At 40.4% G+C, this 26,510-nt stretch overlaps 1 protein-coding gene across 1 annotated transcript; it reads right to left on the reverse strand.

Moving 5' to 3' along the window:
- Positions 1-26,510, reverse strand: tada1 (transcriptional adaptor 1). The gene is made up of 8 exons (XM_062070707.1): positions 26,382-26,510; positions 21,890-21,981; positions 21,753-21,818; positions 17,621-17,715; positions 17,298-17,510; positions 12,727-12,878; positions 12,489-12,645; positions 1-2,195 (listed from the first exon to the last, which is right to left on the reverse strand). Exons 1-8 carry the CDS (start codon positions 26,483-26,485, stop codon positions 2,043-2,045), a joined length of 1,032 nt encoding a protein of 343 aa, XP_061926691.1. The 5' UTR covers positions 26,486-26,510; the 3' UTR covers positions 1-2,042.

The raw sequence follows: 26,510 nt of genomic DNA on the forward strand, positions 1-26,510 counted from the left end.
GCAAAAAAGTTGGCACAGGGGCATTTTTACCACTGTGTTACATGGCCTTTCCTTTTAACAACACTCAGTAAACGTTTGGGAACTGAAACCAATTTTTGAAGCTTTTCAGGTGGAATTCTTTCCCATTCTTGCTTGATGTACAGCTTAAGTTGTTCGACAATCAGGAGTTTCCGTTGTGGTATTTTAGGCTTCATACTGCGCCACACATTTTCCATGGGAGACAGGTCTGGACTACAGGCAGGCCCATCTAGTACCCGCATTCTTTTACTACGAAGCCACGCTGTTGTAACACGTGGCTTCAAGATTCAAGATGATTTATTGTCAATTCTAAACATGCACAAGACACATAAGAACTGAAAAGTAAATTTTCGGCACAGTCCCACTAAGAGCAGACAACGTTACAGGGAGACATGATGAGACCGCCAACGGCGCAGCCATTTTTACAGCGCTACTTAAAAAAAAAGGTGGGAAAAAGGTGATATTGGGAAAGGGGGGAAGAGTAAAAAAATATCAGTCAAAGGCTGGACCCACAAGAGGGGGTCCAGACTGAGTCCAAGGGAAAAAACCTCATTTGCAATGCACACATAAACACGTTACATGTAATCACAAGAAACTCGCAACAGAGCGAGGGGGAGTTGGAGCAAACAAGCTGTGTTTTGACATTGTCTTGCTGAAATAAGCAGGGGCGTCCATTAAACGTTGCTTGGATGGCAACATATGTTGCTCCAAAACCTGTATGTACCTTTCAGCATTAATGGTGCCTTCACAGATGTGTAACTTACCCATGCCTTGGGCACTAATACACCCCCATACCATCACAGATGCTGGCTTTTGAACTTTGCGCCGATAACAATCCGGATGGTTCTTTTCCTCTTTGGTTGGTCCGGAGGACACGACGTCCACAGTTTCCAAAAACAATTTGAAATGTGGACTCGTCAGACCACAGAACACTTTTCCACTTTGCATCAGTCCATCTTAGATGAGCTCGGGCCCAGTGAAGCCGGCTGCGTTTCTGGGTGTTGTTGATACATGGCTTTCGCTTTGCATAGTAGAGTTTTAACTTGCACTTACAGATGTAGCGACGAACTGTAGTTACTGACAGCGGTTTTCTGAAGTGTTTCTGAGCCCATGTGGCGATATCCTTTACACACTGATGTCGCTTTTTGATGCAGTACCGCCTGAGGGATCGAAGGTCCGTAATATCATCGCTCACATGCAGTGATATATTCAGATTCTCTGAACCTTTTGATGATATTAGACCGTAGATGGTGAAATCCCTAAATTCCTTGCATTAGCTCGTTGAGAAATGTTGTAGTTGAGAACAATTTGCTCACGCATTTGTTCACAAAGTGGTGACCCTCGCCCCATCCTTGTTTGTGAATGACTGAGCATTTCATGGAAGATGCTTTTATACCCAATCATGGCACCCACCTGTTCCCAATTAGCCTGTTCACCTGTGGGATGTTCCAAATAAGTGTTTGATGCGCATTCCTCAACTTTCTCAGTCTTTTTTGCCACTTGTGCCAGCCTTTTTGAAACATGTTGCAGGCATCAAATTCCAAATGAGCTAATATTTGCAAAACATTAGGTTTACCAGTTCGAACGTTAAGTATCTTGTCTTTGCAGTCTATTCAATTGAATACAAGCTGTATTCTGTTTTTATTTACGTTTTACACAAAGTGCCAACTTCACTGGTTTTGTACATCATATGACTCGATATGTTTGTCTTTTGCGTGTGACATTTTTAACTACAACTCTGCCCTTTAACTTATATGAGCCACAGTGACATGAAGAGGAGCACTGGCCTTCCTGGAAGGGGCTGAAACAAACCACTTTAAACAATTCTCACCGAGTGACAATCTGCTGGCTTGACTAGGATGGAGCTGACGTGTGTCCACCAACTGTTTTGTTTCATCTTGGTCCCTTGTTCGTCTTGCTATGCAACACAGGTGCAGTTTTCCAAACCCAATACTTCCAAACTATTTTCAGCACTGGACAAAGTTTATGTGCCACTTATTATGCACACAGAATCCATGGAGGTCTCAGCTGATCATCACCGCATCCTTGGCAGCGAGACGCTGCCTGTGCACGTGGTCCTGCTCCAGTTCTTCATGGCTGGGGTGCCAGAGGCGCGACAGGATGCGCTCCATATTCAGAGCGTACATGGTGTGGGAGGGCATCACTCCGTGGTGAACCTGCAAGCAGACAAACATTAAACCCATGCAAGTCAAATTTAAGACAGGACAGGATGAATGTTGATATTTGGATACAGTGTGACATTCAAACAGTAAGAAATCACAATTTGAACATCCCAATGGTCATACCATGTGGAAACTGACACATTTTCACACTAAATATGCTTTTTAAGTCCCACAAAACTCTTTAAGTTCATAGTCGGAGTGTCTCATACACCTTTTTCACGCCCGATACCAATATTGGAGATTTGAGGGTTGGCTGATACCGCTATTAGTCAGAAACTATTTTAGCAGGAATCATAGTACTGTAGCCCGATACCAATATTGGAGATTTGAGGGTTGGCTGATACCGCTATTACCGTATTTTTCGGAGTATACGTCGCTCCGGAATATAAATTGCACCGGCCTAAAATGCATAATAAAGAAGGAAAAAAACATATATAAGTCGCACTGGAGTATAAATCGCATTTTTGGGGGAAATTTATTTGATAAAACCCAACACCAAGAATAGACATTTGAAAGGCAATTTAAAATAAATAAAGTATAGTGAACAACAGGCTGAATAAGTGTACGTTATATGACGCATAAATAACCAACTGAGATTGTGCCTGGTATGTTAACGTAACATATTATGGTAAGAGTCATTCAAATAACTATAACATATAGAACATGCTATACGTTTACCAAACAATCTGTCACTCCTAATCGCTAAATCCCATGAAATCTTATACGTCTAGTCTCTTACGTGAATGAGCTAAATAATATTATTTGATATTTTATGGTAATGTGTTAAAAATTTCACACATAAGTCGCTCCTGAGTATAAGTCGCACCCCCGGCCAAACTATGAAAAAAACTGCGACTTATAGTCCGAAAAATACGGTAGTCAGAAACTATTTTAGCAGGTATCATAGTACTGTAGCCCGATACCAATATTGGAGATTTGAGGGTTGGCTGATACCGCTATTAGTCGGAAACTACAAACCCCGTTTCCATATGAGTTGGGAAATTGTGTTAGATGTAAATATAAATGGAACACAATGATTTGCAAATCATTTTCAACCCATATTCAGTTGAATATGCTACAAAGACAACATATTTGATGTTCAAACTGATAAACATTTTTTTTTTGCAAATAATCATTAACTTTAGAATTTGATGCCAGCAACACGTGACAAAGAAGTTGGGAAATTTGATTGATTGATTGAGACTTTTATTAGTAGGTTGCACAGTGAAGTACATATTCCGTACAATTGACCACTAAATGGTAACACCCGAATAAGTTTTTCAACTTGTTTAAGTCGGGGTCCACTTAAATTGATTCATGATACAGATATATACTATCATATATACTATCATCATAATACAGTCATCACACAAGATAATCACATTGAATTATTTACATTATTTACAATCAGGAGTGTGGAGGGGGGGTGGGGTGGCAATAAATACTGATAAAGTTGAGGAATGCTCATCAAACACTTATTTGGAACATCCCACAGGTGAACAGGCAAATTGGGAACAGGTGGGTGCCATGATTGGGTATAAAAGTAGATTCCATGAAATGCTCAGTCATTCACAAACAAGGATGGGGCGAGGGTCACCACTTTGTCAACAAATGAGCGAGCAAATTGTTGAACAGTTTAAGAAAAACCTTTCTCAACCAGCTATTGCAAGGAATTTAGGGATTTCGCCATCTACGGTCCGTAATATCATCAAAGGGTTCAGAGAATCTGGAGAAATCACTGCACGTAAGCAGCTAAGCCCGTGACCTTTGATCCCTCAGGCTGTACTGCATCAACAAGCGACATCAGTGTGTAAAGGATATCACCACATGGGCTCAGGAACACTTCAGAAACCCACTGTCAGTAACTACAGTTGGTCGCTACATCTGTAAGTGCAAGTTAAAACTCTCCTATGCAAGGCGAAAACCGTTATCAACAACACCCAGAAACGCAGTTGGCTTCGCTGGGCCTGAGCTCATCTAAGATGGACTGATACAAAGTGGAAAAGTGTTCTGTGGTCTGACGAGTCCACATTTCAAATTGTTTTTGGAAACTGTGGACGTTGTGTCCTCCAAACCAAAGAGAAAAAGAACCATCCGGATTGTTATAGGCGCAAAGTTGAAAAGCCAGCATCTGTGATGGTATGGGGGTGTATTAGTGCCCAAGACATGGGTAACTTACACATCTGTGAAGGCGCCATTAATGCTGAAAGGTACATACAGGTTTTGGAGCAACATATGTTGCCATCCAAGCAACGTTACCATGGACGCCCCTGCTTATTTCAGCAAGACAGTGCCAAGCCACGTGTTACATCAACGTGGCTTCGTAGTAAAAGAGTGCGGGTACTAGACTGGCCTGCCTGTAGTCCAGACCTGTCTCCCATTGAAAATGTGTGGCGCATTATGAAGCCAAAAATACCACAACGGAGACCCCGGACTGTTGAACAACTCAAGCTGTACATCAAGCAAGAATGGGAAAGAATTCCACCTGAGAAGCTTAGAAAATGTGTCTCCTCAGTTCCCAAACGTTTACTGAGTGTTGTTAAAAGGAAAGGCCATGTAACACAGTGGTGAACATGCCCTTTCCCAACTACTTTGGCACGTGTTGCAGCCATAAAATTCTAAGTTAATTATTATTTGCAAAAAAAAATAAAGTTTATGAGTTTGAACATCAAATATTGTGTCTTTGTAGTGCATTCAACTGAATATGGGTTGAAAAGGATTTGCAAATCATTGTATTCCGTTTATATTTACATCTAACACAATTTCCCAACTCATATGGAAACGGGGTTTGTATATTAGCAGGAATCATAGTACTGTATATTCCAGACTACAAGCTGCTACTTTTTTCCCCCCTACGCTTTGAACCCTGCAGGTTATAAAACGGTGAAACTAATATACAGATTTTTCTTTGTTAACAGCCATATTACAAACAGTTTTAATTAATCACTGAATTGGTGTGTTATTTATGCTATGGCACCATCTTTTTGGACAAGTTCGCTCAATGCAGGTGCAGCTGGAATGTGAATTCCTGCTGTTTAAAGCAAACAAACATGGCATATTTTCCAGGCAGATGACAAAGATCCTTAAAAGTTTAAAAAATGTTACATTCTTGTGTAATTTCCACATGTTTGCTTTTGTTAAATTTTTCAGAATTTTTTATTTATCTATTTTCAAAATAGTTTTTCTATGCTATGTGCCTTTTAAGACCTCACTGGGGGCTTTGTAAGGTCATGTTGGCTCTAGACTAAACCAAATTGATGTTAAACCGCCTATTTGTTATCTTTAAAAAAAAAAAAAGATACGATGAGAACCGATAAAGAACCGAATCTTTAAGCAGAATCGAAAGTGGAATCGGAAGCAAAAAAATCTTATCAATTCCCAACCCTACTGACAACGCTCCAGACAATGACGTGCGTCTTGTTTACATCCGGGTTCGGCCGTCCTGTTTTTGGTAATCAGTCTTTTTTCGGTGGTCGAGTTTTCGGTACATCACTTGTTAATAGTGCGCAAATAATAGGCTATATATATATCCATTCAAACTGTATTGACGTACTAGTGGTAATGTTTAATGATTGTGTGGTTTGGATTTAATGTCAGTTTTTCCCATGTCTGTAAACACACCGTTCGTGCCTAAAAAGGTCATTGGTGGAGAATGAGGAAGTGTTGTTGCGTGTCCGGCGAGGAAGCACGGACTCACGGAGAAGAAAGTGTGTATACGTGAGATACTGTATTTTCCGGACTATAAGTCGCAGTTTTTTTTCATAGTTTGGCCGGGGGTGCGACTTATACTCAGGAGCGACTTATGCGTGAAATTATTAACACATTACCGTAAAATATCAAATAATATTATTTAGCTCATTCACGTAAGAGACTAGACGTATAAGATTTCATGGGATTTAGCGATTAGGAGTGACAGATTGTTTGGTAAACGTATAGCATGTTCTATATGTTATAGTTATTTGAATGACTCTTACCATAATATGTTACGTTAACATACCAGGCACGTTCTCAGTTGGTTATTTATGCGTCATATAACGTACACTTATTCAGCCTGTTGTTCACTATTCTTTATTTATTTTAAATTGCCTTTCAAATGTCTATTCTTGGTGTTGGGTTTTATCAAATAAATTTCCCCCAAAAATGCGACTTATACTCCAGTGCGACTTATATATGTTTTTTTCCTCCTTTATTATGCATTTTCGGCCGGTGCGACTTATACTCCGGAGCGACTTATACTCCGAAAAATACGGTAAAACCTGTTGGACTTGTGCCATTACCGTAATTTTCGGACTATAAGCCGCACCTGACTATAAGCCGCACCAGCTAAATTTAGGGGAAAATACAGATTGCTCCATATATAAGCCGCACCCGACTATAAGCCGCGGGGTTTTGATGTGTAATTACCGTAGTATATAGGGGTTCCTGCTACCACGGAGGGGATTGTCGGGACAGAGATGACTGTTTGGGAACGCAAAGCGTCCCATTTATTAACAATAAATCTTTCAATCATTCAATCAAACTTTCACATCTTTGACATGGCGAGCAGCATTCGTGCAGAGTACAAATAACACAACGGTGCAAAGTAATACAAAGTGCTCGCCTGTACGTTATCAAAATAACCAGCCTACCGGTATATGAAAAGTCAGTCTTTAATCATTGTGTCATCGTCTTCCTCCTGCGTACTAAAACCACCGAAATCCTCTTCGTCGGTGTCGGAGAAGAACAGGCCGTAAATAAGCCGCACCGTTGTATAAGCCGCAGGGACCAGAACGAGGGGAAAAAGTAGCGGCTTATAGTCCGGAAATTACGGTAGTTATCATAAGATTGGTAATAAATATTAAAAATAGCATCTGACTTTGCGTGATTTCTTCTGGGGGCTACAATATATTATATTACTTTAAAGGCCTACTGAAATGAATTTTTTTTATTTAAACGGGATAGCAGATCTATTCTATATGTCATACTTGATCATTTCGCGATATTGCCATATTTTTGCTGAAAGGATTTAGTATAGAACAACGACGATAAAGATTGCAACTTTTGGTATCTGATAAAAAAAAGGCTTGCCCCTACCGGAAGTAGCGTGACGTAGTCAGTTGAACATATACGCAAAGTTCCCTATTGTTTACAATGATGGCTGCATGAAGTGAGAGAGATTCGGACCGAGAAAGCGACAATTTCCCCATTAATTTGAGTGAGGATGAAAGATTTGTGGATGAGTAAAGTGCAAGTGAAGGACTAGTGGGGAGTTGAAGCTATTCAGATAGGGAAGATGCTGTGAGAGCCGGGGGTGACCTGATATTCAGCTGGGAATGACTACAACAGTAAATAAACACAAGACATATATATACTCTATTAGCCACAACACAACCAGGCTTATATTTAACATGCCACAAATTAATCCTGCATAAAAACACCTGCGTGTTTGTTATGCTAGCTCCTAGCTCCTCTGCTAGCTCCTAGCTCCATAGAACACGCCAATACAATTCAAACACCTGATCAACACACACAATCACTCAGCCCAAAAGACCATTCACCTAACCCAAGGTTCATAAAGCTTATATATTTTTAAAAAGTTACGTACGTGACGCGCACATACGGTCAAGCTATCTAATGTTTAGCAGCCAAGGCTGCATACTCACGGTACCTGATATTCAGCTGGGAATGACTACAACAGTAAATAAACACAAGACATATATATACTCTATTAGCCACAACACAACCAGGCTTATATTTAATATGCCACAAATTAATCCTGCATAATAACACCTGCGTGTTTGTTATGCTAGCTCCTAGCTCCTCTGCTAGCTCCTAGCTCCATAGAACACGCCAATACAATTCAAACACCTGATCAACACACACAATCACTCAGCCCAAAAGACCGTTCACCTAACCCAAGGTTCATAAAGCTTATATATTTTTAAAAAGTTACGTACGTGACGCGCACGTACGGTACGGTACGTGTTATGCTAGCTCCTATGCTAGCTCCTAGCTCCATAGAACACGCCAATACAATTCAAACACCTGATCAACACACACAATCACTCAGCCCAAAAGACCGTTCACCTAACCCAAGGTTCATAAAACTTATATATTTAAAAAAAGTTACGTACATACGCAAAAAAAAGTTGCGCACATACGGTCAAGCGATCAAATGTTTAGAAGCCAAAGCTGCATACTCACAGTAGCACGTCTGCGTCTTTGTCATCCAAATCAAAGTAATCCTGGTAAGAGTCTGTGTTGTCCCAGTTCTCTACAGGCGTCTGTGTATCGAAGTCAAAAGTCCTCCTGGTTAGAGTCTCTGTTATCCGAGTTCTTCCATCTTGACTGCATCTTTCGGGAATGTAAACAAAGAAGCGCCGGCTGTGTACTGTTGTGGCTGACTACGTTCGAAAAATACGTCCATTTCGCACCGACAACTTTCTTCTTTGCTTGTTCAGCTTCCTTCTCCATAATGCAATGAACATGATTGAAACAGATTCACGAACACAGATGTCCAGAATACTGTGGAATTATGAAATGAAAACAGAGCTTTTTCGTATTGGCTTCAATGTGGAAGGCATACCCGTGTTCCCCGGTCTACGTCACACGCATACGTCATCCTCAGAGGCGTTTCGAACCGGAAGTTTAGCGGCAAATTTAAAATGTCACTTTATAAGTTAACCCGGCCGTATTGGCATGTGTTATAATGTTAAGATTTCATCATTGATATATAAACTATCAGACTGCGTGGTCGGTAGTAGTGGGTTTCAGTAGGCCTTTAATTTATCTTCAAGTAAAAAAAAAGTAACTTCTTTCCAAGGTGTGGCGGTAATAAAAATGCTATGGCGGTGCGCCACATTCAATTACATTAAGGGGAAACCCCACCATTACATTTTATATAGACCACAAGGAAGTGTTTCAAATGCAGAAAAAAAATCATAATATGACCCTTTTAATGCACTTTATAATCTGGTGCACCTTGTGTATGAAAATACATTCGCTCATCAGCAGTGCGCCTTTATGGAAAAACACAGGAGTGGGGAGGGCTGGGCGATATATATCGAGTTTGTAAGATACGTTGATATATTTTTAAACAACATATGAATTAAGAAAATATCGTAATATCAATATAATTGTTTTCACGTTAAAATGACCAAACGCCGCTTATTTGTTGTGTTCTCCCCCGCAATACTCCATGGGCTATTAATCCCCTCCCCTTCCCCCTTCCAAGCGGTGCATGTCATCTCCCCCCCGCTGCACTGACCCACAACAACAACACACAAGCAAATATGGAGCCTGACTGTGCCACCACCAGCTACGTAGCTTAACTACATTTCCCAGTAGCCTTTTTAGACCCATGTAGCGGTTAGCTAAGCTACATGCTACAAAAGAAGAGCGAGGGAGAAGATAAAGAGAGAACTGGACTAGTGCAGTTCCACGGGCAGGGGACAAAATATATGGGAAAGATCAATGATTTGTTGGTTTACATATTAGGAAATCCATGATTGGTTGGTTGGTTTAAAATGATGAGTCACGATTGGTTAAGATTAGGGCAAAACATTACGGACAGGCCAATCAGAGGCAAGATAGGGCGGGTCAGCCAACCAGGAAGGGAAATCACAACAGACATCCCAAATGACGAGAGTGTCGGAAAAGAGAAAAGAGAATATTCAAGCGAAATGTACGACGAAGTGAGGAAGATCATAGCCGCACAATTAAGTCAAGTCAGTTACTGTGCGCGGACCACTTCTAGTAGGACCACAGAACCGTACGTGTGTGACAGTCCATTACAACGTCGACTGGGAATTAAAAAGTACATGCCTGCAAATGTATTTTTTATCTGAGTTTGATACATGTTGTATTGCTACTGTATTTTTCGGAGTATAAGTCGCTCCGGAGTATAAGTCGCACATGCCGAAAATGCATAATAAAGAAGAAAAAAAACATACATAAGTCGCACTGGAGTATAAGTCGCATTTTTGGGGGAAATGTATTTGATAAAACCCAACACCAAGAATAGACATTTGAAAGGCAATTTAAAATAAATAAAGAATAGTGAACAACAGGCTGAATAAGTGGACGTTATATGACGCATAAATAACCAACTGAGAACGTGCCTGGTATGTTAACGTAACATATTATAGTAAGAGTCATTCAAATAACTATAACATATAGAACATGCTATACGTTTACCAAACAATCTGTCACTCCTAATCGCTAAATCCCATGAAATCTTATACGTCTAGTCTCTTACGTAAATGAGCTAAATAATATTATTTGATATTTTACGGTAATGTGTTAATAATTTCACACATAAGTCGCTCCTGAGTATAAGTTGCACCCCCGGCCAAACTATGAAAAAAACTGCGACTTATAGTCCGAAAAATACGTTATGTTATTTATTTTATTATTTATCTAAAACTAATATTTTTCTATTTTATTTATGTTACTTAATTCTGTACTAAAACAGTTTCTTTTCTGTGCTGTAAATACCCATCTTGACTAACTGGGTTAATAAAAGTGCCACTGACTGTTTACAGTACAGTTGTCATTCAGTTCAATTTCAGTGAATATCACTCAAAAATGTATATATTTATATGTATATTTTCACCGAAAAATATATCGAGATATATATCGAATTTAAGCAAAAATATATTGAGATATACTTTTTCGTCATATTGCCCAGCCCTAGTTGTGGATGCGGCTTATATACCAGTACGCTCTATAGTCCGGAAAATAATGGTACTGAAAGGACAAACAAGTCCTTAAAACCCCAAAACATTTTAAAGCCCAACTCCATACTGTTTAATACGACAAATGAATATCATTACGGACAACAAATCATTTTTGATTTGGCCCACTCTGAAATACAGAGTGGGCCAAAATTTAAAACTGAGCAAAGCCGCGGGCCAAGGTTGAACAAATTAACCTTTTAATAGGGACCCAAACAAGTTTTGCATTGAATATTGAACAAGCAAGGCTTATATAACTTTATAGTGACACGCAAAATCGAGTTTCAAATAATAATCATAATAATTAAAAAAATATCAATGGCATATCAAATACAATTTAAAAAACATTGAATGCCCCCTTTTTATTTGCAGCCTTCTGAGGTAAATATTTCCACAGGCTAATACATTTTAAAATAAAATAACAATGAATAAACCAACCATTCAGGACTTTAAACTGCTCATTTTGCAACACACTGATCTAATCTGATGTGCCCAAGCCTGATACCTGCCATCTTTTCTTGGATACTAGTTCATTAATGTCGGAGCTCAGGCTTTGAGCTGAGGCAACCTTCATTATCGAACGAAGGTGTTCATCAGTCATTATATCTCGTAGTCCACCCGGACCAGAGACTTGGGGGCGTGCCTTAAAGGCATTGCCTTTAACGTCCGCTTTTCATCCATTCTAACAACGTGCCAGCCCAGACACAAGACACGTGCGGCTTCTGTACGCACACACACGTGAATGCAACGCACAGCTGATCAACAGCGATACAGGTTACACTGAGGGTAGCCGTATAAACAACTTTAACTCTGTTAGAAATATACGCCACACTGTGAACCCACACCAAACAAGAATGACAAACACATTTTGGGAGAACATCCGCACCGTAACACAACATAAACCCAACAGAACAAATACCCAGAACCCTTTGCAGCACTAACTCTTCCGGGACGCTACAAAATACCACCCCCCCCTCTACCACCAAACCCCCCATCCCCCACACACGCACCTTGTAGCGTCCCGGAAGAGTTAGTGCTGCAAAGGATTCTGGGTATTTGTCCTGTTGTGTTTATGTTGTGTTACGGTGCGGATGTTCTCCCAAAATGTGTTTGTCATTCTTGTTTGGTGTGGGTTCACAGTGTGGCGTATATTTCTAACAATGTTAAACTTGTTTATACGGTCACCCTCAGTGTAACCTGTATCACTGTTGATCAAGTATGCATGGCATTCACTTGTGTGTGCGTGCAAGAAGCCGCACATATGTGACTGGACCAGCACTCGTTGGACTGGATGAAAATCAGACGTGACAATATTTGGGAGGGGCACTGAAGTTTCGGAGTCTCCCGGGAGGGTTGGCAATTATGAGAATTAGCGGTGAATGCGCTGTTACCGCGGCTGTATATAATCGTTGGGCCAGCTCTAGTGTTAATTTGATATCGCCTCAAGGGCCAAGTGAAATTACACGGCAGGGCAAAGTTTGACACCCATGATGTATGCTATCATAAGATGTGGTTATGTCACCCTAAACTTTGCTTCAGAAGCTAACAAAGGTGTACAGTATGAGAGACTGACCTGTAAGGCCTCCAGGAGGTCAAACATGGTGACGGGTGGGAGGGCCATGTGGAAGCTGTGTGCAGAACAAGCCAACAAGTGAACGGCTTGCTGCTCTGCCTCATCTGGGGAAATTTGAGGCAGTGGGCCGGCTGGTAGAGACGCACTCGGAGGGGGGCTAAATTCAAAAAAAGACAAGACATATTAAAAATGGCAGTGGAACACAAACTATGATTGAGAGTGTCAACATTGCTCCTACCATTCAGTGACTGTGTGATATGCAGCCAGGCTGTTCTTTAGATAAGGCTGCGGTGTGACATCACTGCCAAAGGCGTAAGGGAAACGACCTTCCCGTAAACGATACGCTTTCCTCCGGGAAATTACAGCAGTCAAAACATCTTTCAAGTGGTGCTGCAATAAAACACAGCTTGGAATTAGGCTTTGCTCAGTCTGGTAGGTAAAGACACCTGTCAGCCCCGTCGTATTAATTAATCAAAAAATGTACTTAAACATGATGACCATATCCACAAAAATAAGGGTATCTTTTAGGGCTGCGAACCACGGTTCGATTCAACATCGATTCTTGGGGTCAGGATTCGATTATAAATCGATTTTTTTCAATTCAACGCGATTCTCGATTCAAAAACGATATTTTTCCGATTCAAAACGATTCTCTATTCATTCAATACATAGGATTTCAGCAGGATCTACCCCAGTCTGCTGACATGCAAGCAGAGTAGCAGATTTTTGTAACAAGCTTTTATAATTGTAAAGGACAATGTTTTATCAACTGATTGCAATAATGTACATTTGTTTTAACTATTAAATGAATCAAAAATATGACTTATTTTATCTTTGTGAAAATATTGGACACAGTGTGTGGTCAAGCTTATGAGATGCGATACAAGTGTAAGCCACTGTGACACTATTGTTCATTTTTATTTTTTTATAAATGTCTAATGATAATGTCAATGAGGGATTTTTAATCACTGCTATGTTGAAATTGTAACTAATATTGATACTGCTTCACTACTTTTGGTTTGTTCTGTGTCGTGTTTGTGTCTCCGTCAATTGCTCTGTTTATTGCAGTTCTGAGTGTTGCTGGGTCAAGTTTGGTTTTGGAATTGGATTGCATTGTTATGGTATTGCTGTGTATTGTTTTGTTGGATTGATTAATTAAAAAAAAAAAAAAAAAAATGGGAAAAAAAATGGGGAAAAAAAAAAAAAAAAAATCGATTTAAAAAAAATGAGAATCGATGCTGAATCAACGTTGGAATCGCGATTTGAGTTCGAATCGATTTTTTCCCACACTACTAGTATCTTTCTATGCATTTGGCCTCTTGTCTTTGCGGCCACTTAGGTTTTGTCCTTCAAAACTGAGCTTTTGAAAAACTCTTTTGAGCGTGGATGGGTAAAACAGACCTTTTTGAGATTGAGATTTAGTTTATTTAAAAAGGGACAATAAATAATAATGAACATTTGACATGTAAATATGTGAGATTATAGCCAATGGCTAATTTCCATCTCTCGTCCCCTGGCAAGTTGAAGTTAATATTGAGACAAACACATTCAAAACAGGTACACAGATTCACAATATAAAAAAATACAAATTCTAAGTTTTAGGTGCATGCTGCTGTAAACACCTACTGTACAAATGTACCTTTTGCGTTTCATGAATACATAAAACAATTGATAAAATACATATTTCATAGTATATAGTTTAATTTATACCAGTAGCCTATCAATTATGATAAAAGTTTAGGTTTCCAAACAGCCAATTTTTCAAGGCCTTATTAAATGCTGCCTGTGTTGCTAGTTCCCTTATGTTCACAGGAATTGTGTTCCATGTTTGACACGCTCGATAGGAAAATGAGAGTTGCCCAAACACACTTTTTCTAAACGGCACCAAACTCCCCTCTAAAGCTGTCCTGTTAGCATTATAGTGAAGTGAATTATATTTATATAGTGCTTTTCTCTAGTGACTCAAAGCGCTTTTACATAGTGAAACCCAATATCTAAATTATAAACCAGTGTGGGTGGCACTGGGAGCAGGTGGGTAAAGTGTCTTGCCCAAGGACACAACGGCAGTGACTAGGATGGCGGAAGCGGGGATCGAACCTGGAACCCTCAAGTTGCTGGTACGGCCACTCTACCGACCGAGCTATACCGCCCCGTTTTAATTATCCAGTAACACATTTGTTACTGGATAATTTCGAATACGCTTTTGCCTTGTAGACTTAGTAGCATACAACTGTAATTACTTGATACTTGTTTATAATGAAAAATGTTGCATTTTTTTGTTCAATGAAGGACACTTACTAAATGTGTAGCTTGTATGCTTAGCTGTTGTGTAGCTGCTTGCTCTTAGTAGCCTATAGCCTAGCATGTTTACCTTTGTAAATTATTTCACTAAAATACAAGTAAAAACCAACATTGTGTGCTTATTGGAGGACATTTAGCTGTTAAAGCTGTAATGTCACGGTTATGTTGATGCTTGGAAGGCGCTCGTGTTCGATCAGTGTGACCAGCCCTATTCCTAGTTCAAACCACGGTGCAAGGGAGGTGTTTGGAGTGATTTATGGTTCGGCTACCCTGATTAAACTCTGCACGGCCATTGCAGCCATTATTTAATCATTTCGTACACGACTATATCTTCTGTGGGTGAGCACACGCCGTGGAAATCTGTGCATGTACGGACATGAAAAATGAGAGCTAATCAAAGCCAACATTTATTTTGGATCGTGCGTTAGTGTTTCACTAACTTTTAATTGTGACAAATATAGACATTTATTTATTCAAGCTGTTCTGTTAAGGGGGAGCTGCACTTTTTTATTTATTTTATTTTGCCTATCGTTCACAATCATTATTAAAGACATGACGACACATTTTTTCTTTAATGCATTCTAAATATTAAATAAACATAAATAAAAGTCAGCTTACAGAGCAGCCAATGGAAGCTCCACTATTCTGCCCATAAAATCTGATTAATAACCATTTAAAAAGCGCCAAACGTCATGTGAAAGACATGGATTTTTTTTTTAATGCATTCTAAATATTAAATAAATTTGATCAAAAGTCTGCTTACAATGGAGCTTATTGGAGTCGTTCAATTCTGCCTATCGAGCCCTTAAAAAACATCCAAACACCTCCATTAGGGTTTTATATACATGATGCATGTATACAGGTAATGTAGTAACAGGCACATTTATAATAATATTCATTATTTATGTACTTTGATCATTTTAACTTGCTGTTGAGCTTTGTACTAGGGCTGCAACAACTAATCGATTAAATCAATTCAAATCGATTATAAAAATAGTTGGCGATTAATTTAGTCATCGATTCGTTGGATCTATGCTATGCGCAGAGGCAATTTTTTAATTTTATTTTTTTATAAACATTTATTTATAAACTGCAACATGTACAAACAGCTGAGAAACAATCAAAATAAGTATGGTGTCAGTATGCTGTTTTTTTCCCCAATAAAATACTGGAAAGGATAGAAATGTAGTTTGTCTCTTTTATCCGACTATTAATCGATTAATCGAAGTAATAATCAACAGATTAATCGATTATCAAATTAATCGTTAGTTGCAGCCCTACTTTGTACTGGTAAACACTGTATCACAGCGAACATTTTCGATGCAAGCTAATATAATCTGATTTTTTTTCTTTCTTTCTGATATCAGACCGATATCAACAGTGTTTCCCACACATTCATTTATTTGTGGCGGCCCGCCACAAAAGAATTAAGGCCGCGACAAAAAAATATAATGTTTTTTTTTTTAATTAATTTTTTTTTTTTTGTGTCCTGTCAAGCTTCTCAGGCAAATCATATAGTTGATGTAGATGCCCATATCGGCTGTTCAGATTTACTTTACAAAAGAGAAGTGTAGGATCAAGATTTTTGGAGCTCTTTGTTCAGTGGATCAGATGTTTGATGAAACTTTGTGTCTATCTACCACCACTACTGTTTTCTGTTTATTTGTTACTGACTATGGCAGGACCCCTCTGCCTCTGTTTCACTTTATGTTGCTGGTAAATAATATAGTTGTAGTAGTAGGCTAAAGTTAAATTATTTAGTATGCACTAATTAAAGGGGCAGAGCTTTAAGAGACATTTTAGCTTTTATATTTTTATAAGATATATTTTTTGTAAGAACCACAATTAATAAATATATTTCAGTGAATAACTTATTGTTCAAATCTGTATATAAATATGTACATAAAGTGTTGTAATTTAATTTGTAAAATGGATGGATGGATGGACGTTTAAAACAAAACTGTTATTATTAATTAGTAAGTATACATTTGTTGAGCCTTTTTAGAGAAAACCATATTGTAGTAAATTTTGCAAATTACTCGATGATGTCATGGTGACCACGCCCATAGCCACGCCCCCACCGCCACAGGTATCTTGGCAGTTTATGGGAAACACTGATCAATAACGGATTAGGACACATCTAACAAACACTATGCTGCCATTCCTAAATACCATCTTTTGACATAGAACAATTAACCTAACAAACAGTTAAGCATTCACATGCAATTCCTTCAGGAATTGCCTCATCTAGCCTAATACAAAATAGAGACTCTTGTCAGGGCGAGAACCAATTATTCATGTTTACATTGTTTCTAATGGGGAAATCTGTTTAACTGTATGAACGTTTTGGTTGGCGAACCATGTTCAAGAACAAATTAAGTTCGTAACTCGCGGATCTACTGTAATCACTCTTGTGGTACAGCAAGGTACGTTCACATCAAACATCTAGCCGCAGTTGGAATTTATCAACTATTATTTTAATGCACACAATCAGCTGTTTCCACTCACCTCCACGGCGCAGGTCATCGCAGTGATGGAGTCCTCTGTGATGTTATCCAAGCCCAGTTCAAACGCCGTCACCATCATGCGGGCCTCCAGCTGGCCCCGGGTGGGCAGCAACAGAGTGTGGGCACTGAGACGCAGCTCTTCATCCTCACCGGCCGCCTCCCGAGGGCTGAACGGTTGCGCTGCGCTCAGAGGGTTCTGAGGCTGGAAACGATGCTGAGGGTATACACATGTATGACACGATGCCGAATATTAGCATGAAAATGCCACACCCCACAAAGCAAACATAGGTTTTATACAGAGGAAAGAAGAAAAAAAGGTCTTACATCAAATTTCTGTCTGGAAGAACATTTCTTCTTTCCTTTGGGTTTTCCTGGCTTTGAAGCAGAGCCACTTTGCCATTGTAGTTGTCCAGCGCCCTCTGGAGGTCACAAAAGGAAGTAAATCAAATTAAATTGTACACACAATAGCAATGCTCAAAGTGCTATCAGAAGTCCTTTTATACAACCGCCAGTTGTGTTCATCATGAGCCTATCATGACTTTATATGTATTTTATACGTGCATATATAAACAGTTTGTATTCAAACGTATTGTTCAAGACTTCTATGGTTATTTTGAATCTTGATTCCTCAGCTGAGCAAGACTTTTTGGACAATTGTACATTTTTACTTTATGTGTAAATTAAGGGAAATGACCAGTTTAATTTCAGTGTGACATTGAAATAAGTTACAAGATACATATTTTTTGTTTCTGTTGTTTTCAGTTTGAAATGAGGCAGCCAGGTAACAGTATAGTTACAGAAACTGTAAACTTTTTCCAAGAATTTAAGGATGCATGGTGGCCACTTTGATATATTTTGTACATCAAATATGCTAAAACCAATCCAATGTACAGTACAGGCCAAAAGTTTGGACACATCTTCTCCTCATTCAATGAGTTTTCTTAATTTTTATGACTATTTACATTGTAGATTGTCAGTGACGGCATCAAAACTATAAATGAACACACGTGGAGTTATGTACTTAAGAAAAAAAGTTGAAATAACTGAAAACATTTTTTACACTCTAGTTTCTTCAAAATAGCCACTGCTCCGATTATTGCTTTGCACACTCTTGGCATTCTCTTCATGAGCTTCAAGCACACCTGTGAAGTGAAAATCATTTCAGGTGACTCTTGAAGCTCACCGAGAGAATGCCAAGAGTGTGCAAAACAGTAATCAGAGCAAAGGGTGGCTATTTTGAAGAAACTAGAATATAAAACATGTTTTCAGTTATTTCATCAACTACATCATCGAGTAATTTGCATAATTTACTACAATGATATGATTTTCTCTAAAAAGGCTCAAAAAATGTATAATTACTAATTAATAATAACAGTTTTGTTTTAAACGTCCATCCATCCATCCATCCATCCATCCATCCATCCATCCATCCATCCATCCATCCATCCATCCATCCATCCATCCATCCATCCATTTTACATTATGAATACACAAAAGATAACTACTACAGTATCAAATTAGTATTAGTATCTGAAGCACAGTCTCCACGTGTGTTTATTGACAACAGGGTTATAACCTGGACACGTTAGCTCATGGTATGGTAACAGGTGACTGTTACTGCGTGCGTCTGCCCCGGCCCCCGAGTCAAACAGCGAGCGCTGTGTTAATGAAGCAGCGTCAGGCTGCTTACCGTCAGTGAAACGCTCGGTGAAATCGCGGATTAACGTTAAATATATGACAAGCCGCGAGCGATGCAGCTATAACCTATCTCACCTGGTAGAGCACCCGCTGCGGCGACCCAGTTCGATCCCACCTGACAGTCGCTTTGCTCCGCGTCAATCCCCCCTCTCACCCTCTCTCCCCCCTCCCCCGTCTCTCTACAGCTGTCCTTTCAAAATAAATGCATTCAAATCCCGAAAATAAAAATTAAGAAAATCCGAGTCGTGGCGGACGTAATTCTTTCGTGGCGGGCCGCCACAAATAAATGAATGTGTGGGAAACACTGCAGCTTGGCTGTTTGCTTGTCACTCCCACTGATCACTTCCTGCGTTGTTCGGTTACTAAAGAGCGAGTGCCTTTGTTCATGCAACCAACCTTGCTTTGCAACTTTCGCTTTCTTTCGGCGAACAAGAAAAAAAAACCTTAATCAATCGTTTTATCAAACACATTTTATATTTGTATCGATGATGTGGAACGCCATATATATTGATATTGTTTCATCGCCCAGCCCTGTGATTAATTTATCTACCGTATTTTCTGGACCATAGGGCACACCAGACTATAAGGCGCATTAAAGGGGTTATATTATTATTTCTAAATTTAAAACATTTCCTTGTGGTCCACGTAACATGTGATGGTGGTTCCTTGGTCAAAATGTTGCATGGATAATGTTTTACAGACCATCTTCAAGTCGTTTTCTGACAGTCTCTTCAGGATGCGCTGTTTTGTGGGCGGTCTTATTTACGTGGCTCACCTTCGGCAGCGTCTTCTCCCCGTCATCTTTGTTGTAGCGGTGTAGCGTGCAAGGACGGGAGTGGAAGAAGTGCCAAAAGATGGAGCTAACTGTTTTAATGACATTCAGACTTTACTTAAATCAACAACGGAGCAGCATGCCCTCATCCGTGGCCCACTGGTGCAACAACGCCGTAAATGTGTCCCGTGAAAAACTGTCCGACCGGAACTCTCTAATAACTAAAGTTCCGTGGGTGAATTATGTAAACTCACTACACTGGTAGTTTTTAGCGCTTCAATAGCGAAATATAAGTTAGAACGTTACGCTACTTTATATTAGAAATGGCAACAGCAGAGGGTGAATGTCCCGTAACAAGAAGATAGTGAAAAAGAAGAAGCTTATCGACTATGGCATCGCCACGGACTACAGTGGCGGACCTGCGCAAATTTTCAGGACTTATGCAGATCTCAAATACACATCAGCAGGTACCAGAAGGTAAGAAAAGTCGGTTTTGCATAATATTGTGAAACAAAACGGCAGACAATGTCTGCTAATGGGTGCCACTTTGCGATCCTTATACACACACCATAGTAATACTTGTATCTCTGACTACGGTAGCCGTAATGGGGCCGACAATCCATCAAGCGGTGCGGCTTCAAAGTCATACTAAAACATTTTGACAAATTTTTGAGTGCTGTGTGTAATGTTCTTTATTCTCAATTGAACATTTAAAGTTTTGGTATTGTTTACTGGCATCATATTGCAGTCTACACGTATCTCTTATGTGTGACTACCATCCACTGGTCACACTTATCATAAAATTGCTTCGAGGTTGGTAAGCACAACCAGAATTATTCCGTACATTAGGCGCACCGGGTTATAAGGCGCACCGACGATTTTTGAGTAAATGAAAGGATTTTAAGTGCGCCTTATAGTCCAAAAAATACGGTAATTTTCATGTCAATATAAAACAAGCTGCAGGCCAAACATGTACCCTGCAGCTGTACTTTGGACACAGTTGTTTCAAAGCATAGCATTAATAGTTTCTGTTGAAATTAACAGACCATCCATCCATCCATTTTCTACCGCTTGTCCCTATCGGGGGGTGCTGGAGCCTATCTCAGCTGCATTCGGGCGGAAGGCAGGGTACACCCTGGACAAGTCACCACCTCATCGCAGGGCCAACACAGATAGACAGACAACATTCACACTCACATTCACACACTAGGGCCAATTTTTTGTGTTGCCAATCAACCTATCCCCAGGTGCATGTCTTCGGAGGTGGGAGGAAGCCGGAGTACCCGGAGTGAACCCACGCAGTCACGGGGAGAACATGCAAACTCCACACAGTAAGACCTCGAATCCGGGGATTGAACCCAGGACCTTTGTATTGTGAGGCACATGCACTAACCCCTGTACCACCATGCTGACCCATGTTATAAAATACCCCCGCACCCTACCACCAGCCCCCATATTCCTAAATTGGTGTACTAGCATTTTTTTTGTAGCTGCAAATATCACAGAATAACATTACAAAACATATCTGACGGAGCATGACTGTAATGTAAGACTTTTTTAAATTTCTTAATATCAGGGTTCCCCCTAAATTTCCAAAATACCAGTGGTGGTGGGGGCGTGGTCGATATGACATCATTGCATGATTTGCTATGATGCACATATTCTTTAAAAATGGATTTGAATATACATTTAAATCAAATCTGACCAATGTAGCTTTAACAAGTATGCTTAGTATTCAGATCAATCCAAGTCAATATTATAAAGCCAAATTCAACCACAAATGGGATTTTTTTTAATAAATCACAGTGGCGCAACATTCACATTACATTTTTCTACTTGCCACACTGCATGTCTTGTGCAGTTATACTATATTTTGCGCCTTTACCAGCTGAGCTAACCAGCTCAAAGCTAGCATTGAAACATTGTGTCGGCATAAAAAAATAACCTGACCATAATTAAAAGAATAACAAACATACTACAACTTACCTGGTGTGGAGACGATGATCTGGCATCGTGTGAGTATGGCCAGAAGGAAATCATTGTGAACATGGACTGCACAGAGGGAAAGTGAAAGTAACGTGTCGCATTATACACTATTTCAAAGCTACATTTGCACTCCAAACCATTTTCCTGGGCCAAAAGGCGCCGTGCCTCAATGTCAAACTCTTCCTTGCTGATCTTATGCTTGAACCACAGTTTCAGGTTGGCCCAGTAACTGCATGGACAGACACAAAACAAATCACAAACATTAGTATTGGTAATGGATGAAGTGCTGGCTGTGCAGCCCTTTGAGACACTTGTGATTTAGGGCTATATAAATAAACATTGATTGATTGATTGATTGAGTATTAAAACGGTTTTGAACGACACGATTGGAATGCCCTCCCGGTAACAGTTAGAGATGCTACCTCAGTAGTAGCATTTAAGTCCCATCTCAAAGGCCTACTGAAACCCACTAATACCGACCACGCAGTCTGATACTTTATATATCAATGATGAAATCTTAACATTGCAACACATGCCAATACGGCCAGGTTAGATTACTAAAGTGCAATTTTAAATTTCCCGCGAAATATCCTGCTGAAAACGTCTCGGTATGATGACGCCTGCGCGTGACGTCACGGATTGTAGAGGACATTTTGGGACAGCATTGTGGCCAGCTATTAAGTCTTCTGTTTTCATCGCAAAATTCCACAGTATTCTGGACATCTGTGTTGGTGAATCTTTTGCAATTTGTTCAATGAACAATGGAGACAGCAAAGAAGAAAGCTGTAGGTGGGAAGCGGTATATTTCGGCCGGCTGCAGCAACACAAACACGTAGCCGATGTTGCATTGTTTACATTCCCGAAAGATGACAGTCAAGCTTTATCATTGGCCTGTGGAGAACTGGGACAACAGAGACTCTTACCAGGAGGACTTTGAGTTGGATACGCAGACGCGGTACCGTGAGTACGCATGAGCTGCGGCTTCCAAACATTTGATCGCTTGCCCGTACGTGCGTGCCGCTATGTGCATGTCACATACGTAACTTTGGGGACTTTGGGGAAATATATGTGCTGTATGAACTTTGGGGAGGTGAACGGTACTTTGGGCTGTGGGATTGAGTGTGTTGTGCGGGTGTTTGATTTGTATTGGCGGGTTATATGGACGGGAGGGGGGGAGGTGTTTGTTATGCAGGATTAATTTGTGGCATATTAAATATAAGCCTGGTTGTGTTGTGGCTAATAGAGTATATATATGTCTTGTGTTTATTCACTGTTTTAGTCATTCCCAGCTGAATATCAGGTCCCACCCGCCTCTCACAGCATCTTCCCTATCTTAATCGCTTCCACTGCCCTCTAGTCCTTCCCTCTCACTTTCCTCATCCACAAATCTTTCATCCTCGCTCAAATTAATGGGGAAATTGTCGCTTTCTCGGTCCGATTCGCTCTCACTGCTGGTGGCCATGATTGTAAACAATGTGCAGATGTGAGGAGCTCCACAACCTGTGACGTCACGCGCATATTGTCTGCTACTTCCGGTACAGGCAAGGCTTTTTTTATCAGCGACCAAAAGTTGCGAACTTTATCGTCGACTTTCAGCAAAAATATGGCAATACCGCAAAATGATCAAGTATGACACATAGAATGGACCTGCTATCCCCATTTAAATAAGAAAATTGCATTTCAGTAGGCCTTTAAAACTCATTAGTATACTCTCGCCTTTAACTAGACCCCCCTTTTAGACCAGTTGATCTGCCGTCTCTTTTCTGCTCTGCCCCCCTCTCCTTCATGGAGAGGTTATTAGGTGACCACAGATAGATGACGCGCTAGCTGTTCAAAGTTGGGACCCGGGGTGGACCACTAATCTGTGCATCAGTTGGGGACGTCTCTGCGCTGCTGACTTGTCTCCACTCAAAATGATCTCCTGCCGGCCCCACTATGGACCGGACTCTCACACTATTAATTAGATCCACTCGACGTCCATTGCACAGGTCGCCCAAGGGGGGTCCCCACATCTGCGGTCCCCTCCAAGGTTTCTCATTGTAGCCCATTGGGTTGAGTTTTTCCTTGCCCTGATGTGGGATCTGAGCAGAGGATGTCGTTGTGGCTTGTGCAGCCCTTTGAGACACTCGTGATTTAGGGCTATATAAATAAACTTTGATTGATTGATTGATTAAATAAATACATATTAAATCAACAATAATGCGTGTTTGTTGTGTGTATAACGGGAACAAATACCACTGTTTAATATTCTATCACTTGAACAAACTGATAGCTTCAAAGGGAACTCGCACATTCAGAAAGCAAACGGGTTGGCACCTAAATTTACGTTGTACAACATTAACAATATATATAGTGAAGTGAATTATATTTATATAGTGCTTTTCTCTTCAGAAGGCCTTTGACACCGTTAACCACGCTATACTGTTGGATAAGCTCAGAGCAATCGGATTTGATAAAACCTCATCGAGCTGGATGCAATCTTACTTGGAGGGGAGGAAACAGGTGGTAGAGGTGAATGGCACCGTGCCCCCCCTCTCAGTAAGCTGTGGAGTCCCCCAAGGCAGTATATTATAAATGATAAATGGGTTATACTTGTATAGCGCTTTTCTACCTTGAAGGTACTCAAAGCGCTTTGACAGTATTTCCACATTTACCCATTCACACACACATTCACACACTGATGGCGGGAGCTGCCATGCAAGGCGCTAACCAGCTGCCATCAGAGGCAAAGGGTGAAGTGTCTTGCCCAAGGACACAACGGACGTGACTAGGAAGGTAGAAGGTGGGAATTGAACCCCAGTAACCAGCAACACTCCGATTGCTGGCACAGCCACTCTACCAACTTATTAGGGCCTTTACTGTTCCTAATATAGGTAAAGGACATGTCATCAGCATGCGACTGTGAATTGTTCCTGCTTGCGGATGACTCGGCCCTGCTGGTATCCGGCAAGGACAAGTTACAGGTGGAAAAAAATCCTCAGTGCCGAACTCTGTAGTATTTGCACCTGGCTTGCTGACAATAAGCTATCCATACACTTAGGTAAAACGGAATTCATCCTATTTGGGTCCCAAATCAACCTTAAGAAAGTCAGTGACTTCACTATTAAAGTGGGTGACATTGTTATCACCAGGAAAGATTGATTGAAAGATGAGGTCACCTACCTAGGTTCCATTCTAGAGGCTAATCTTTCCTGTGATAAAATGGCAACCAAGGTAATCAAAAGGGTCAACCAACGAACAAGATTTCTCTACAGAATCTCCTCTCTGGTCAACAAAAGCACCATGAAGATTCTAGCGGGAACTCTCATTCAACCCTTTTTCGATTACGCATGCACCTCCTGGTACCCCAGCACCTCCATAACCCTCAAATCTAGACACCAAACATCCCAGAACAAGCTAGTCAGGTTACTTCTAGACCTCCACCCCAGATCACACCTCACTCCTACCCACTTCTCCAAAGTGGGCTGGCTCAGGGTGGAGGACAGAGTAAAACAACTTGCACTGAGCCTAGTCTATAAAATCCGCTACACCTCCCTGATACCGAAGTACATGTCAAACTACTTATTTAACATAAATGACCATGTTAAACCCAGATTCCGATCCAACAAAGGTCTTAACTCATTCTACTTCTATGCCACATCAATATGGAATGCACTCCCAACAGGTGTAAAAGAAAGTGCATCTCTACCCTCCTTCAAAACCGCACTAAAAGAACACTTCCAGGCAAGTACAACCCTAAACTAACACCCTCCCCCCACCACATCCCACCTCCCCGGATTGTAATTAATTAATCAAATGTAAATAATCAAATTATATACTTGTTCTTATGCTTTCTTAGCGGTTCACTGCTCGCTGTACATATCCTACGAAGTCAGACCTACACTGTTTCAATGTCCATTTCTCAGGCGATATAATTGTTGATGACTGAAGTGCTGATATCAACCAACCCTAACCCCCCCGCCCTAACCCTCCATATTCACCCCCCGGATTGTAAATAATGTAAATAATTAAATGTATATACTCTGATGATTATCTTGTGGGATGACTGTATTATGCTGATAGTATATATTTATACCATAAATTGATTAACGTGGACCCCGACTTAAACAAGTTGAAAAACTTATTCGGGTGTTACCATTTAGTGGTCAACTGTACGGAATATGTACTGTACAGTGCAATCTACTAATAAAAGTCTCAACCAATCAATCAATCAATCAATCAATCAAACTCTAGTGACTCAAAGCGCTTTACATAGTGCACTGGGAGCAGGTGGGGTTAAAGTGTCTTGCCCAAGTACACAACGGCAGTGACTAGGGTGGCGGAAGTGGGAATCGAACCTGGAACCCTCAAGTTGCTGGCACGGCCACTCTACCAAACGCCCCATAATATTTAATAATATCAAAAACGCATATGATGTATTTGCGATTAAAAAAACTGCACACTTTTGAGGCGATAAATAAACTCATTTAGAGTGCAATAACTGTTGCTAGGAGAACGCCGCCATCACTAGCAAAAGCTAGCCACCTGCTAACTCACAAGCAGCCTCCGAATGTCACTCAATTCCTACATGCAAACCAAGCGAGTAAACGTAAACATCGAATCCACAAACGGTAAGAGAATTTTACTTACTGTTTCACATTCTCGCCGATTGCGTCAGTTAAATTCTTCTTTGCGATTTCCAGCTCGCTCGCATGGGACGCCATAGTGGTCGTGAAGTTGTACAGTGACGTCATCACTCCGCGACCACTTCACGCCTGG

The sequence above is a fragment of the Entelurus aequoreus genome, linkage group LG14, assembly GCF_033978785.1.
Source record: "Entelurus aequoreus isolate RoL-2023_Sb linkage group LG14, RoL_Eaeq_v1.1, whole genome shotgun sequence".
NCBI lineage: Eukaryota > Metazoa > Chordata > Actinopteri > Syngnathiformes > Syngnathidae > Entelurus > Entelurus aequoreus.